General features: G+C 35.2%; 1 protein-coding gene across 1 annotated transcript in view; it reads right to left on the bottom strand.

The window, feature by feature from the left end:
• The window catches only part of SEMA3C (semaphorin 3C), a 165,864-nt gene that overhangs the window by 65,012 nt on the left and 83,895 nt on the right, over window positions 1–16,957 (bottom strand). The window contains exons 4-5 of the mRNA XM_054564390.1: window positions 16,325–16,387; window positions 7,473–7,592 (exon numbers count right to left, since the gene is read on the bottom strand). Coding sequence (XP_054420365.1) covers window positions 7,473–7,592; window positions 16,325–16,387 — 183 coding nt within the window. The remainder of the gene's footprint in view (window positions 1–7,472; window positions 7,593–16,324; window positions 16,388–16,957) is intronic.

Here is a 16,957-nt window from a genome sequence, read left to right as displayed (position 1 = left end):
GTTTAGATTTCATAATTTATCATTTCAAAATTTTTTTGAAAAAAATATTAAAATTCCTTGAATCTGTGATTTTTTTTCATGGCATCCACAACCTTAAAGGACATGTCTATATACATTCTCCATATTTGCTTCCAAACTTCTTAGCAGCAGGTGATCCAACAGAGTAGATTCAACATAGTATAGATTTGTGATTACAACCCCAAAATGGACCCCCTGTGCTCTCAGCAGCCTTTCAGGGACACTCCTATCAACTGGTTCTTTTATTAATAATTTCAAACCATTGCTACTTCAGTCAAATCTCCTAACTCATTCTCAGTTCATATGATTCACAACCACATTGCTCAGAAAGTGAAACCCCTCAATGACAGGTATTCAACTTTAAATTACCAAACCTAGCCCAGGCTGGTGTGGCTCAGTGGATTGAGCACCAGACTGTGAAGCAAAGGGTCACTGGTTGGATTCCCAGCCAGGGCACATGCCTGGGTTGCCGGCCAGGTCCACAGTAGGGGGTGTGTGAGAGGCAACCACACATTGATGTTTCTCACCCTCTCTTTCTCCCTCCCTTCCTTCAGTCTAAAAATAAAATAAATAAAAATCTTTAAAAAAATTACGAAACCCATGAATACATATATTCACTAATATATCCATTAATATATAAGAGAAACTAATTATCTTATTCTGAGGCCAGCAATTCTTTGGAACTCATCCAGTCTTCTTAGGCAATATATATTATTTCCATTATCCCTTCTCTTTCTTTGATCTTGTTAACTGGATCTTTTATAGCATCATCTAAACAATCCCTTCAGCTCCTACATATTTCTCTCTGTCAGAGTCACATTTCTTAAAGAATTGCATATACTCACCATCGTTACCTGATTTTTTACTTTCTTCTCAATCCACTTTATTTGGGCTTTCAACCACAATTGGTCTAATGAAACCCTTTTTGATAAGATTCTTAGTCACAGTCATGCTACACAATTCAGTGTTTATTTTTTAAACCTGATTATTACTTGGATTCTCAGTCGTATTATAGATGGGTGTCTCACTTATATTTTTTTTAAAATGACGTGTTTTTATTCCCAGAATCAACACACTCTTGTTTATCACTCTACTTCTCTGGCTGTTTCTTTTTAGTACTGCTTGAGGTCCCTTTTTCTCCCTCTGGACATTAAATTCAGAAGATCCTCATGTCAGTTACAGTCACTCCTCTTTTCACACTACACTCTCCTTGCATGATTCACCCCACTCTTTGTTTGGGCTTCAGCTGCTCTTATAAACCAATGACTCAAACATTTATATAGCCAAATTTTTATTCAACTGCCTACTTGATATTTCAACTTATATATTTCAACAGAATCTCAGATTCATCAAAACCAAACCAAGGCTCATAATCTTAACCTCAAACATGGTTCTCTTTATTGTGTCACATCTCAGTTCAGGGCAACTATTAAGTAAAGAGACCAAAAGTAACAAATAAACAATCAAAAAATAAGCAACAGCATTGTCAACATCTATATTTCTTTTTCCTTGGCGAAACCCACCAATATCAGCTATATTATTGTACACTTTGTGCCTAATTCTCTTGTCTTCATTGCTACCACCTGAGTGTAACAATCCCTTTGCTGGCCTACTATATCAATTCTCTAACTTTATCTCACCACAGGCCTCCTAAGTACTCCCCACCCTGAATTATTTGTAACATAAGCAAGTGACAATTCTGTTCAAGACATTTTCAGCTTAAGACTGCTCCAGGCATGAGGTAAACAGTACTTGCATCCTCCCACAGCCACATCAAAATTACAACTAAACTACAGAACAACCATCATTCAGAATCTCCTGGAATCTAGCTGAACAAAAGTCCTACAACTAGGAAGTTAAAGAAGCCACATTCGGACTGTTAGGGGATGCAGAGATGAGGAACCCGTTGGTCCCGTTCCCATGTGTGGCAGATAAAAATTAGGAGAGAGATCTCAGCTCCAGAGCTTTCCTCTGAGGAGCAAGGGGTCCCAACCCCACACCAGGCCCTCCAGCCCAGGGTTCCAGTGCCAGGAAGAGATGTCCCCATAACTTCTGGCTAAAAATACCAGAGGAGATTGAGGCTGAGAGAAACAAAGGGCTTCTAGAGTCCCAGGCAGTTCCTCTTAACAAGCCCACACATGGACTTACTCAGACTCACTCCCTCTGACCTCCAGCACTGGGGCAGCAGCTTGAAAGCCACCAGTGACACACAGGTGGAAACTGAGTTGTCTGGCATCAAGGCAAGAGCGGGAGGGCAGCTTTCTCCCCAGCAGAAGTGCTGGCAGAGGAAAGTGGTCCTTTGATGAGGCCTCCCCCCTACAGAGCCAGCAGGCAGGCACCACATCTGAGACTGCATCAACAAGGCTCACACTGCCCCGCCCTGGTGATTCCCTGAGGCTCGGCCCCTCCCAACTTTTAGGCCCACCCAAGCTGTTTTCAGTGGATTTTCCAAGGGCCTGTCTTGGCTCATGCTTCAGATTTTCCTAAAATCTCCCAAACAAGCAGTATCTGGCCTTAACATGCCCCACAACTTCTGATATGAGGCCACAGACCTGGTACTAGCAGCAGTTGGTCTTGGTTCACAGCTTGGCCTTGCCTGGGCATCTCCACACCCAGTGCAAGTAGTAGCCATTTGCAGATTGCTTTGTAGGTCATGCTGGGTGGCCCTAGACAGAACACAGCTGTGGCTGACCTTGGCCTACACCACTGGGAGGCTCCAGAGCCAGTGCACCGCATGGACTGCTTTAGACAATTTTGAAGCACCATTATCCAACCACCTCTATAAGCAACATACTCAAGGGGCGAACTCAGTGGACACTAGAGCACCACTGAAGTAAATCCTGCAGGGTGTGCTTCTGCACAACTGATCCTCCATGGCAGTCAGAAGTTGGTAGTTGGTGGTAAAAGCCAGTCCTTGTAGGGATTTGCCTGGGGGCAAATCCCTCACCTTGAAAGACCAATAGCAGTCAAGACTCAACTACAAGAGGAGGGCATACACAGGGCCATACCTCCAGTACCCAGCTTGGGTGATTAGACAGTCAGTGGCACTGGACCTTACAGAACACCTACTACATTAGGCCATGCTACCATGCCAGGGAGATGTAGCAGCTCTACCTAATACTCATACATAGAAACAAACACAGGGAGACTGCCAAAATAAGGAGACAAAGAAACATGTCCCAAATAAAAAGAACAGAACAAAACTCCAGGAAAGGAACTAAACATGGGCCAAATATGAAGACAAGCGATTTACTAGATGCAGAGGTTAAAACACTGGTTATAAAGATGCCCAATGAACTGAGTGAGAACATCAATGGAATCAGAAAGGACCAGTCAGAAATGGAAGATACTCTAACTGAAATAAAGAATAATTTACAGGGAATCAAAAGAAGACTACATGAAGCTGAGAATCAAATCAGCAATTTGGAAGATAAGGAAGCAGAAAACACCCAATCAGAACAGAAAAAAGAGTATAAAAAACTACGGATAGTTAAGGAGCTTCTGAGACAACTTTAAGCACACCAACATTTGCATCATAGAGGTACTGGAAAGAGGAGAGAGAGAGAACAAGAAATTGAAGACATATTTGAAAAAATAATGATGCAAACACTTCCTAACCTTCTGAAGAAAACAGACATACAAATCTAGGAATCACATAGAGTACCAAACAAGATGAACCCAAAGAGGCCCACACCAAGGCACATTATAATGAAAATGCTAAAAGTTAAAGACAAAGAGAGATTTTTTAGAAAAGCAAGAGAAAAGTGGTTAGTTGAGTAGAAGAGAGCTCTCATAAGACTGTCAGCTGTTTTCTCAACAGAAACTTTGCAGGCCAGAAGGGACAAGGAGTATTCAAAGTGATGAAAAGCAAGGCCTACAACCAAGATTACTGTACCTAGAAAAGCTATAATTTATGATCAAAGGACAGATAAAAAGCTTCCCAGATAAGAAAAAGTTAAAGGAGTTAATTACCATCAAACCAGTATAATATAAAACCTTAAAGGGTCTTCTTTGAGAAGAAGAAGAAGGAGAAAGAGAAGCAGAGGGAGAAGAAAAGATAAATCCAAACAATAAAATGGCAAATACACATCTATCAACCATTGAATCTAAAAAACAAAATAAGCATATAAGTTTGCCAGATGGAAGGGAGGTTCAGGGGATGGATGAAAAACTTGAAGAGATTAAGAAGTACAAGTTGGTTGTTACAGAATAGTCATGGGGATCTAAAGTACAGCATAAGGAATATAGACAATAATATTCTAATACCTATAGCATTAGATGGGTGTGAGATAATTGGGATGATCACTTAGTTATATAATGTCTAATCACTAAACACCCTAAATTAATATAATAATGTATATCAAATGTAATTGAAAAATACAAATGATTTAAAAATTAAAAAAAGAAAAAGATTGTTACGGGTGCTTCTTCTTTGATAGCAGAAAGACCAAGATCTTAAAAGTAGCTAACAAGTTCTGACATGATTTTGTTTCTGCCATTATTCTTATTAAATTAATGCATATTTGTAGTTTGAATCAATAGGAAAAAAATAATAGGACCAGAAAGAGAACCGGTGATGAAAAATCAGGAAAGAAGGCATAGAGAAATGTTTGATGGTTATATACATTGATAAAGGCATTGAAAAATAGAAGGCATGACCAACATGTTATAGATTGGTTTAGGAGAAAGAATGCTGATTAGGGGAGTCAATTTCGTTATTGATTGGAAAGTACAGCCTACCAGTCTGGACGGTTTGTGTATAAGTAAAGAGAAAGAGAGGACAAGAGTCTAAAAAAAGTTACGGATTCAAGATAACAATTTAAGCAAAGAAAATATAATCCTATTTTTCAATAGAAAAAAATGTAAATGCAAGGGAAAAGGAATGATGATATAAAACAGAGTAACAAATATTACTAATCTAAGAACTTGATTGATAAGGAAAATGTACAACTCTTCTGACAAGAGGAAAGCTACAAAGATGCATAAACAGAAAAGTTTGGTGACTAATTTACTTCAAAAGTACAAGGAATAATTTGGATGCCTGTAATATTCTTGGTTTTCTATGATATTCTTGGTCAGTCAAAGGTGAGGTTATCTGCTTGACGAGTGACAGGGTCAGGGGCTTAAATGGTATTCAATTGTTGGAACTGACGTTATGGACACATCTGATAAAATCGGCCAGAAATAACATGTGATAATACTCCAATACTTGTTTTGGATTGATGTTTTATTTCTTATTTTAAATCATTATTTATGTTCATTGCTTTGCCTTTTTCTAGGATGAGAAGACAGAGAACAAAGATAGTGGAAAAAAGAAAAAAACCATATGGTTAGGAACTGATGTAGCAAGGATTGTAGCCTCTTTGGATGCAGATAGTTGAAAAGCTCTGGGAAAGGCTCTGAATCAGTCTCACTAAATAATGAAAAAGTAACAGGGTTTAATGAAAGTATGTGTTGTTCCAAATGTAAAGTACGCCTATAAAACAGTTCTCTGAAAACCAATGAATTTCAATTTAACAGGTAGACAAAAGGTGGTGCGTAGTGTCACAGAAATAAAGCTGAATATTTAATGAGTATTCCACTCTAACCTGGTTCACTTTCAAACCAGTTTCAAATACATGAAAAATGACATATCTTAGTAATAACACAGGATGTTAGCAGTAACTACTACTTCTTGTCATTACAAAATATAATGTTAGTGATGAATAAGAAGGGAAATTCTTTCAAACTACAACTGTCTGCATCATGTGGTAATTTTATGCTCAGGGACCTTTTATTCTAAAGAAAATACATACATTAGATGTTGGATAAAGCTGCATTTTATATTTACTACAGATATGTATATAAATATAATAGTATGATAAAATCCTTTGACCTACCGAAGAAAGCATTATAAAGCTCAAAATTCTTAACCTCTTTTTAAAGACTTAAATTTAATCTTAAAATATTCATATATTCTTTACAGAGATTAATTAATGCAAATGCATCCCCTTTGAAATATATCTTTTGAAGTGAGGCTAAAGTAGTTCATTTTTGGTAAAGTTATTAACATTTATTCCATGCTGGTTTTCCAAAGGAGATTATTATTTTTTGACTGACTTTCCAATTAAGTCTTGAATTGCATAGTGGGCGATTTGTACATGGGAAAATGATTTCATTTGAAATCAGTGTTCTGCAAACTGCTATGCTATTGTTGGCCTGTGCAGTGACTGCACAGTCTTCAGCAGAGTGTCTGACAGACTGCAGACGTCTGGGGCAGTAGTTTATTTAATCAATTGATCACAGGCATGTGGTTCTAATGACAAGCTCAATGCAGCCAACTGTACTCTTCCAAGAAGCATAGCTTTATGTTTCTTTAAGAATTTTAATATTTCATATTATCTTAGAAATTGTCTCAATATGGGGTCAAATTATAATTACTCAGTTATTTTTAAGTGACTTTTTACTCACCAGAAGTTATATATGTATAAATTACATGTATGAAAAAATTAATAATAAAGGAATATAGAGAGATTGTTCTATAATATTCATACTAAAGTAGATTAATTTTTGTTAAAGGAAAAGAAACTTAAGGTATATAGTAGCAATATTTAATTTTTTTAATTCTAATCTGTAAAATTGGATTTAAACATTATTTTAGACCTTTATTTTCTAGATTTGTTGCATAAATCAAGCCAGATATTTTGAAAGAATTCAGTTTTTAAAATACATTAAGTAAAGCAACATGTTTGACTAACAGAAAGAGGAAAGACTCTTTTGGGCTAATTAATAGTTTCCTTAGTGAATAATTGTAAAGAGGGATAAACACAGTCTTAAATATCACAGATGAGGTTGAAACAGCCATTTGGTTGACTATACGTTAGCTATATATTTAGTGTTAAAAGATACTGTTGTTCATAGAACCTTAAATCATTTTAACCAATGTAAAAATAAGGCTAAAATATCTTGAATAAGGCTAGTAGACTGCTGTTAGTCTAAAATAAAAGTATGTTTTATTAATTACATAGTTTCATTCAGTAGGCACTTGGCAACCTCTTTTATACATCTCTTACAAGTGTGTATCTCATAAAAGTTTACAAGTTTGAAGCATAAATAAGAAATTATTTAAAATAGATTGAGAAAGTGCATGTATAGTATAATATTTCTATATTTTACAGTAAATATTATAAACACCTTGCATTCTCATTAATTATGAAACCATATCATTTTCCTTCATTTTTTGCAGTTTTTCCTTTCTGAATATTATACATAATTATATATATATAATTAAAAGAAAAAGGCTGTATTTTAAGTAACTTGACAGACACAGACAAAATGTAATATATTTTGTGTTTACAGGGCTTGTAACTATTTTATGACTATTGATGATATTTCTAAGTTATTACTCTAAAATGCAGTTTTTAGTAATCATTGACACTAACCAAAACTAAGAATGAAAAAAAAGTTACACTTACCTCTGACCTTCTCCCTCTGTTCAAATAAGTACAGACTGGGCTGAAAGCACCACTCCCACAAACATACAAATGAGTGCGGTTGAAAGCCTGAATTACGCGGACAAAGTTCCCACAGCCATGCTAAAAGAACAGGTAAATATGCAGTTAGTAACCCAATGATCTTAGTGTAATTTCTAAGTATTACTGTAAAACTTGGCTCTAAGTTTTTCTTTCTGCTCTAAACTTTTTGTTGTTAGGAGCTAAGAGAACAGCCTCGTTTATACCATTGCTTCATTTCAGGCAGAAAGTAGTCCAACTTAGATAGTGGCAAAGAAACATGACTCTCCTATTTCATTTCTATATGCTGTGTAAGTTTTTACATTCTGAAACTTTCTGAACTTACCCTTTACCTGAGATTAATTACACCAAACTGTTTCTTTAAATTTTCTTCAAAACTTTATACGAACACTTATACACACCTACACACTTTATGTGAGTATAAACATGTATGATTATTAAGTGAAATTGTCTTTATACAAGGCCCATATGAGCATTAGTACACAATGGCAAACACTACTGGCCTTTACAACTGTTTAATAATACAAACCTTGAAAAAATGCCAGCATTGTTGCTTTCTACAAAAACTGATGCAATTATTAGCTTTTTGTCTGTAATCCCCTAAAATACTTTCTTCTCCTCCAAAATCTCCTTTCTTTCCTGCTCCCAGTCTGTTGGGAGCCGCTTTGAGGGGTATTGGGGACTACAGTCCTGTGCAAGCGAGGGCCTGGGAGCGGCTCAGTTAGTCTTGTCCAGAAAACTGGTAATGCGGTTGATAGGCAGGACCTGATAATAGCTCCAAGGGCCCCCGGGGAAACTCAGGCCTAGAAGTAAATTACACTCCTTGAAGCATGCTTTGTTTCTCCCTCAAGCTCTGTTATTCTCACACCAAATAACTGGCTCATGCTGGGAAGGAAATTTACGTTATTCATGGACCCTGACTCTAAACAATTTGGTGTCATTATGTTTACACTCATCTTGGAACCAAGCAATTTGGTGTGTTTCCTGCCATTTTTCTTCTTCAATACATCACCTATTCTCTATAAACATTAACATACTAATGTAAGGAGATTACCTATACATTCCATTCCTGCTACCTATTCCCCCCTTAACCCTCTCAATAAAAGCCACTGAATGAGGCAGGGGGGGCACGGGGGCGGGGCTTGGGGCATTCCCCACTAGAGAGAATCACCTTCTTCTTTTCTTGACAGGAAAAAGGTGTCTGGGACCATTCTTCCATCTGTGGTGAATCTGGGGACTTCACGGGTGGAGTCCCCCATACCAGTCCAACCATTAAAAATTGTCACTTACTGACTCAACTTAATGAAAACTTATGATTGTAATTATAAATTGACTACAGCCTTGCAGAGGTACATGAACTAGGCCATCATCAAATGTAGGTCTCTGTGACTGATATAATCACTGCATTTTCCACATTTACTAGGCTCACTAACCTATGCTGACTACAAATTAATCGAGCCTGAGATTGAGGGTTGTTCCCTTCACAAAGTCATTTTTCTTTCAAAGAACACTATTAAAAATAATGTAACAAATCAGAGACAAAATTTTTAATAAAAAATATATCAAAAGATAACAGTGGTTTTCCCAGGGGTGGTCAGAAACCATAAAGGTTTTTTTCCCCCTAGATACCATGTATTTTTACTAATATTTTATAATGCACATTATTATTTATATAATTAGAAAAGTAATAATACAAATTTTGCTAAAAGAGAAGTTATAAAGTCAATTATTACTTTATATTTTCCCATCTTTTTTCCTTTTATATTCATTATTACTTGACAGTCAATATATGCTTATTTTCATATGTAGTAATTTTGTACATGTTTTTATTATAGGTTTTTATTATCAAATATTCAATCATTAACTCTTCTGTCAACAAAATTAAAAGTTACAGGCCAGACTGTACACTTTATTTTTATTTTAAGACATTAAGGATTTTTGTTAAATATACAGTGTCACTGTATCTTGACACCTGTTTACAGAGGTTCTTGTAAATTGACTACATAACTGCAGATGATAATGTGTTTCTCTGGAGAAAAACCATAGATGAAGCATGATATGTATATAATATGTCTATGTTAAAGATATCTGTGAGCAATGAGACTTGTGTTTATTTTTTTCACATTCAGGTTTAGTCATTCTGGGATTTTGTATATACTGTTTTTTTCATAAGATATGAACTCAACCCAACTCTATTAATAATAGGTTATGCCTGTCTCCTGCTGAGTTTTGTAGACCTTTTACCATCATGAATTACTGGTACTGGTATTAAAAAAAGAAAAAGGGAAGAAGACAAAGCAATCACTAGAATTTCTTTTATATTTCAAATATATTTTATACTTATGTACTTTATATCTATGTATTACATATGTTTATTATAGCTAATATTTGTTGAGGATTTATTATGTGCTAGACATTGAAATAATCATTTTATATATTTAACCTCTTTTACTCACCAGGAGGCTGATTTTTTACCTTTATATCTCACATTTATTTAGCATTATATGCTACTTAGGCACTTAACATTCACTCATTTTTTTAAAAATAATTCAACCCCTTTTAGAAGAATAAAGCTTAGAGCTTTTTTAGTTAACGTGCCTGAGGCCATATAGCTGGAAAAGGGTGATGCAGGTTTTCAAGCACAGATGTGTCTAACCCATCTTGTAGTTTTAACCATTTTATAATGTGTTACCATATTGGTAATGTATAGTTATTAAATGGGAGTTTTTATTAACTGTTATGTTTTCAGAGTTCTTCCTTTGATGTTAAGTTTTTAATCTTTACAACAATGTTCCGGTTAAAGTATTAGTCCCAAATTTAGTGATGAGGAAATTGAATTTTAAAGAGGTTAAGTGAAATGTCCTAGGATTTATAAGTAACTGAGTTGGGTCTTGACCCATGGCCACCCTCCACCATCCAGCTTTTCTATAGGAAGGGCTTGATTAACCATGTGGCAGATTCCCATGCCATCTGATGATGCTCAGTGTCCCTCCAAACTTCCCCACAAAGAAAAATGCAAAAGGAAAAACAAATCAGTTAATTACTGAAAATCATGTTCTAGGTCCTTTCCATTTCCATTGTACAGCCTTAGCTTCTGTCCACATTATTTCTGACCTAGGCCAAAGCAATTCTATCAGTTTCATTCCGCAAGTATTTATGAACTCAGTGCAAGCACTGTACAAGTGCTGGCAACACTGGAATGAGTAGAGTCAATTCCTACTTTCAGAGAAAGGAGGGCATCATATATCAGGTTGTGGTAGATGCTACAATAGCGTTATATTTTTCAAAATGTGCTATAGAAGGAAAGAAGAGAATGAATAATGCTGAACTGGGTGTAAAGGTTTAAAAGGGGTGTCAGCAGAGCTGGAACTTGTAGAATGAGCTAGAGATTTTGACAGGCAAAAGCACAAGGAAAATTTATTCTGACAGAAAACAGAACATGAATTAAACAATGGAAGTATGGCAGTGCAGGATTTACTTGGGGAACAGTGCAGAGAGGGGATAGAGGGTTACTGTCTGATGAAACCAGAGAGGCAATTAGCCTTGATCTGTCATGTTATAGTCTTCAGATGGGCATAGAGAGTGGATTTAAGTACACAGATTCAGAGCCATTGGGAATCTGGATTTGTCTTTTACTACCTGTTTGAACTTTGAGACATTTAATTTCTCTTGCTTCAATCTTTTTATCTGTGAGTGGTGATGATAATATTTGCTGTGAGCAATACAGGGTGGGGCAAAGTAGGTTTACAGTTTTTCATATGGAAGATAATATAATAATTAATAAATGACAATACAAGAATAGACTGTTTTGCATACTCACAACTGTAGACCTACTTTAAAGCACTTGGAATAGTGTCTGGAACATAAGAAATACATACTAGGTTAGATACTAGATTCTTTCATATGCATTTTCGGTTTCAATTGTCAATACAAACCTGTGAAGTGAACAGGGCATTTGCCCTGCACAGAGCTTAGGGAAGGCCCTGACCATCGTAGACATCCAGGAAAGGTGTGGGGAATGAGGCTGCAATGAAATTTAGGACCATGGATAATTTTGTTCATTGTTCAACTCTGTTTTGAAAGTATTTCTTGACAAAATGCTAAATGAAAAATCATGATGCTAACATTATGCAAACTAGTTTAATACTATATATGTATGCTAGAATAATGCTAGAATAATATACCCCCAGTTTTTAAGTTACTATGGATAATATAATTTATTTTGTTTACTTAACAGCATTATAGCACTTTGTGTTATATACTGTTTTAAACTCTCTGCAAATATTAACCCATTAATCCTCTTAAAAACCCAATGAGGTATATACTATACATATGTCCATTACACATTTAAGAAGACTAAAGCTCAGAGAGGTTAAGTCTCCAGGGTCAAAGAGCTAATAAGATATTGCTTTCTGTTGTTTTCTATATGCTTTTTTGGACCTTCAAAGATTTCTATGTTGAACAATAATTATTTATATAATTTAAAAATAGATATTTCAAAATTATATCCTGGAGCATAGGTGAATAAGGCTTTAAAAATATTCTCTCTTCATGATCCATAGTATGCAATAGTATGTGTAAGTGTATTACTAAAAATATATATATATATTTTCCAGTATTTTAGGATCCTTTGGTCACAGAAATAGGGAAACAGATACTCTACAATTAATAAATCAAGTTTGACATTGTGTGCATGTAATGCATATATGTCTAAATATATGTAATCCTGCTTAATTTTCAATTTGCTAAGTATTTACTTAGCAAATCATTATGCCCTATCTCATTGGATATGTTTGACAGAATGTGCTATTGTTTAGCTCAATTTATTTAGAATGAGTAAAATATTAACATTTAGAAAGAAATGGAGCATGTAAGAATGTGCATACATAGGGCAGAAAGGGAAATAGGAGACAGGTTACATTCTCTTTAACTGAGGCAAAAAATAAATTAGCTATTTTCCCACTATGATCATTTATTTTCTTTACATACATTAGGCTATTGCAGCATGGAGATACAGTATTACCTGGGGTTAAATTTGAAATTATAATGAATTATTTTCTAATAATTAATTGTTTTATAATAACTTTAAAATATGATATAAGCAAAAAATCTCAAGGAATAAGGGATATTTGATTATGGGTTTTATTTTTACTTTTAATTGCTACAGCAATTTGAATTTAATTGTTACTAGTTTTGTTTAGTAGACGATTAATATAATGTTTAAAAGCAAAAATGCTTAATTTAATCAAAATGTAATTCTAAAATATGTGCAACACAATTTTTAATAAATGGTATTAATCTAAGGGCATTAATAAACTCATTATTCACTGTGTGGATCCACCAACTTTTAATAATCACTTGGAAAATATTCCCATTCTTGCTTGCTTCCATCTCTATTTATTCAGATCTTGTTTAAATTTTATGAAGTACTTAGATTCAGATCTGGGCCCTAGGAATAATGACACTTACTACAAGGTGCTTCCAACCATAAGGGGAGAGTTAAAAATAAAAGTGCAATGGAAAAAATTGCTAGCATGTTTCAGGTGTGCACATAGGGAGGGGCAGCTAGCCCAGTCCCAGGTAGGGAGAGAAGAGTCTCTAGGAATGTGACATCTGCACTGTTTCTTGAAAGGGTGGGTAGATAATTTCCAGGCTGAAATGATGAGAAGATAACTAAACACAAAAAGAATTACATGTAGCATGTACCAAAGGCTGAGAAAGGGGAAGGGTACCAGTATCATGGAAATAAAATAAGGGGCCCTGGCTGGTGTGGCTCAGTGAATTGAATGCCGGCCTGCAAAACAAAGGGTCACTGGTTAGATTCTTAGTCAGGGCACATGCCTGGGTTGCGGGCCAGGTCCCCATTAGGGGGAGTGTGAGAGGCAACCACAAATTGATGTTTTCCTCTCTTTCTCCCTCCTCTCCCTTCTCTCCAAAAAGAAATTTTAAAAATCTTAAAGAAATAAAATAAGAGGACAGATTAACAGAAGACAACATAGTTACCACTATGTCTATCCAGCCTTTCTTAAACATCCCAGCTGCAGTGTGTTTTTTTGTTACCTTCTGCGTGTATCTTTAGCATTTACTGTAGTCTTCCTTGTGAGGTGGCATGTTTTATTGGCCAAAGGTGCAGGATCTAGAGCCACACGTGCCTGAGTCAGACAGTGGCCTCCCACTTGCTAATAGTGCAGCTTTTGCTAAGTTTCTCACTCTCTTTATCTTGAAAATGTGGATGGTGACAATAATGTCCATCTTGTGCCTATTATTGTTTGATAATGATTGCATATAGGTCTCATCATCTCTGGTATGTTGTAAAGACTCTCAAAAGTGGGACCCCATACTTACTCAACTCTGGTCTCTTCACAATAACTAATTTGTGCCATAATTATTCAATTTCCACATTTAATAAAGATGAAATATGAAGCCATTAGATGATATTTATTACAAGAAAGTTTAAAAATTATTTAATATTTGGTCTCATTGAAAAGTATAATAAAAATAGGTTGTTTTGCAGATCTTCTAAAGGCTATTTACCATCATTTTTCTACCACTGCCCTTTTTTCTAAGGCCTGATTAAAGAACGTTTCTCTATATGTATAAGTTTCTCTATAGGTTGTCTATGAAGTGAGACGGGATCATCACAAATTCTTTTCTCTTGCATAGAGAAAACATTTATTTAAGAGAGTTAGTTTGATGGTTATTTCCCAGGACAAAGCAATTTTGGCCATGCTAGAGTAGAACCCCCCACCAGTTACTTATCTTGTATAAACTAATTGGCTGTATAGCAGAATTTAAAGATATCTGTGAATGATATTACAGTATGATGAAACTGTGGGAAAACATAAGCATGCATTGAAGATTTTATCTAATGACTTAATTATAAGAAAGCAAATAGCAGAACATTTCTATTTTGCCAAAGGGAGAAAGAAATCTAAAGACTTGGCTAAGATTCTTTAGAAAATCAACAGGAAGTTTTGAAACAAGAATGTGCAAAGGAGTCCAAATTCTAAATATTCTGACTGAATGCAAAATAAAAATCTTTTTGAACGAAAGACAATTAAATGCAGTAATTATGGCCACAGGATATTATTGTGGTAAAAAGCAAGTCATGATCAGATACACATCAGTGGGAAAAATCTCTACATTAGAGAATGAAAGAAAATAGTTTAATTCATGCACAATTATTGAATTAATAGCTTCAGGGGACTAAGAAAAAAGCATACTCCACAGAATTATACTTCACTCTACTACTGGCTCCCTAGAAGGCAATCGTAATATTCTTGCAAATGTTGCTTCCACATTTTTCTGGCTTTCTTCCTCCAGATAGTGATCCAAAAGATTCTGCAGGCAGCAAATATGCTGTAAGCTCCATCTGCCCATTTTAAAATTTCTCTTATAAGGTGAATTATGAAATTGAAAATGTGAGACCCATTGCTGAGTCACTTCTGGTGAGCTCTCTTGCCAAAAACACCCGCCGGTGAGACCCAGAGATTCAACACTCCGTGGCCAGCATTGAGCCTGACCTTTTTAGAACCTTAAGCTTAAGACTGTTGAGTCAATAAAAATAAAAGTTTCATTTCCACACTTCTTCCACAAGGACTACTCTTTTCTTTGTTTGAACCAATCTGATGAATCTCTGAAATACTACCAAGGCTCAGGACACAGCGTTCTCTTCTGAAATTAGCATTCTTACTGCTATACATATAATGGTAAGTGTTTAGTCAACACTAAATCTAGGCTGTCATTTGTTATGACCTCAGTCCTGATTGTGTGTGTGTGTGTTTGTACACTTACTAGTTGTGCTACCCAATCACCATATGAATCTCATATCTGCATTAGCATTTATTTTCATGCTTACTGAATTAATGTTGACTTCTCCAAAAAGATAAGGAAGTGATGAGAGCCAAATGTTTCTATATTGGCACAAAATTGCACCTCTAGCAATTAACCCTATGCCAAATGCACAATAGGTGCTCAATCAATATTTATTGAATGAATGATTGAAAGGATGAATTTTGGTAAATAAACTTTACCAAATTATATGAATTATTTTGATACTTGGATTCATTATGTTATTTTTCATGATTTGAGATAAGAAGGTGAAATGACATATATGCTTCATTATAAACATTCAATGACTTGTGCACATTACAGATCTGCTCCATACGTTTCTTTTATAATATTCAAAAATACTCTGCCAGTTTCAGCAAGTCATTAGTAGAAATCAATGTAGATTTATTGCTTGACTCTATATGAAATGCTACCTAAAGGAACACAATTTGTATAAGTGTTGCACCCTGAAAATTTATTAATATTTGTACCATCCTTAATTGCTGTTTCTATGGCTATTTTTAATTAATAAAGATCGCAGTCATCACTGGTGATTTATGCCTCTGAAAGGTGCTGGCTAGCCATAACCCTTTTGCTGAGACTCTTTCTTTGGAAAAGCCCACATGGTATCTGGGAGTTGATCCAGATTCTTGCATTATCATTATTTCAGCAGCCTGCTGAGAATTCCACAGGTTGGATCCACTTGGAACAGGGGTTATTACTGAAATCCATCATGAAAAGTGTCAGGGTACAATAATGAAAGCAAGTCAGGAAATTTTTACCTAGTCAGGAATTTCTAAATTACAGTGTTTAAGTTGCAATCTTTTTGTATTTACATTTTTTACCATATGTCTAGCAGAGGATTTAAAACACCAACACCCGTTGTCTCATTCTTGGCTGCATTCAAGGTACATGGATTTGAAGACCAAATATTTAAGTTTTTGGCTTTTTTAAAAATCACTCACTGTGGGATCTTTGCCAGCCATTTTGCACTCTTCAACTTTGATTGTAGATGCTGGCCAGAAAACCTGCTCAGAAAGGAAAATAAAGATTGTATAAATCTGACAGTGCATGTGACAACTCAGTGTTCTTCATTTACATTATGCTAACAGGTTTCTTTAAGGTATTTCTATATTTATATTTCAATATTCTATCTTTTTTCATTTTATAAAGTTAAATTAATAAATATTTTATTCTCAAACTTATGATTTTATTCCTTCCATCAATTTTTCTTTTAAAAAAACCCTTTCAATGTGTGTCCATTTACTAATGGTTTAATATTTTAAAAAATGAGGTCATCATTAATGTGCACAATGTAATGTATATTTCCCACCTTGTGATTTATAATACACTTCTTCCAAATGCTTATATCACAATGAATTTACATTTAACTTGCAATCTCAGTTTAATATTATTTTGAGTAAACCACACAGCCAGGCTGGTAGATTTACTTAAAATGGGCTCCTAGGTACATCAACGGTTAAAATAACTGGGATAAAATCCTGCTCTGAGGTATTGTATTAGCATTCCAAGTCATTGTAGCCTTGCGTCAGGTCTGGTGGTGATAATTATTTTTTTAAATTATCCATTGCCCATTC

Source organism: Pteronotus mesoamericanus, unplaced genomic scaffold (genome assembly GCF_021234165.1).
Source record: "Pteronotus mesoamericanus isolate MK-2021 breed Mesoamerican mustached bat unplaced genomic scaffold, CSHL_Meso_final scaffold_85, whole genome shotgun sequence".
Classification (NCBI taxonomy): Eukaryota; Metazoa; Chordata; class Mammalia; order Chiroptera; family Mormoopidae; genus Pteronotus; species Pteronotus mesoamericanus.
This window is presented reverse-complemented; position numbering and strand designations above follow the sequence as displayed.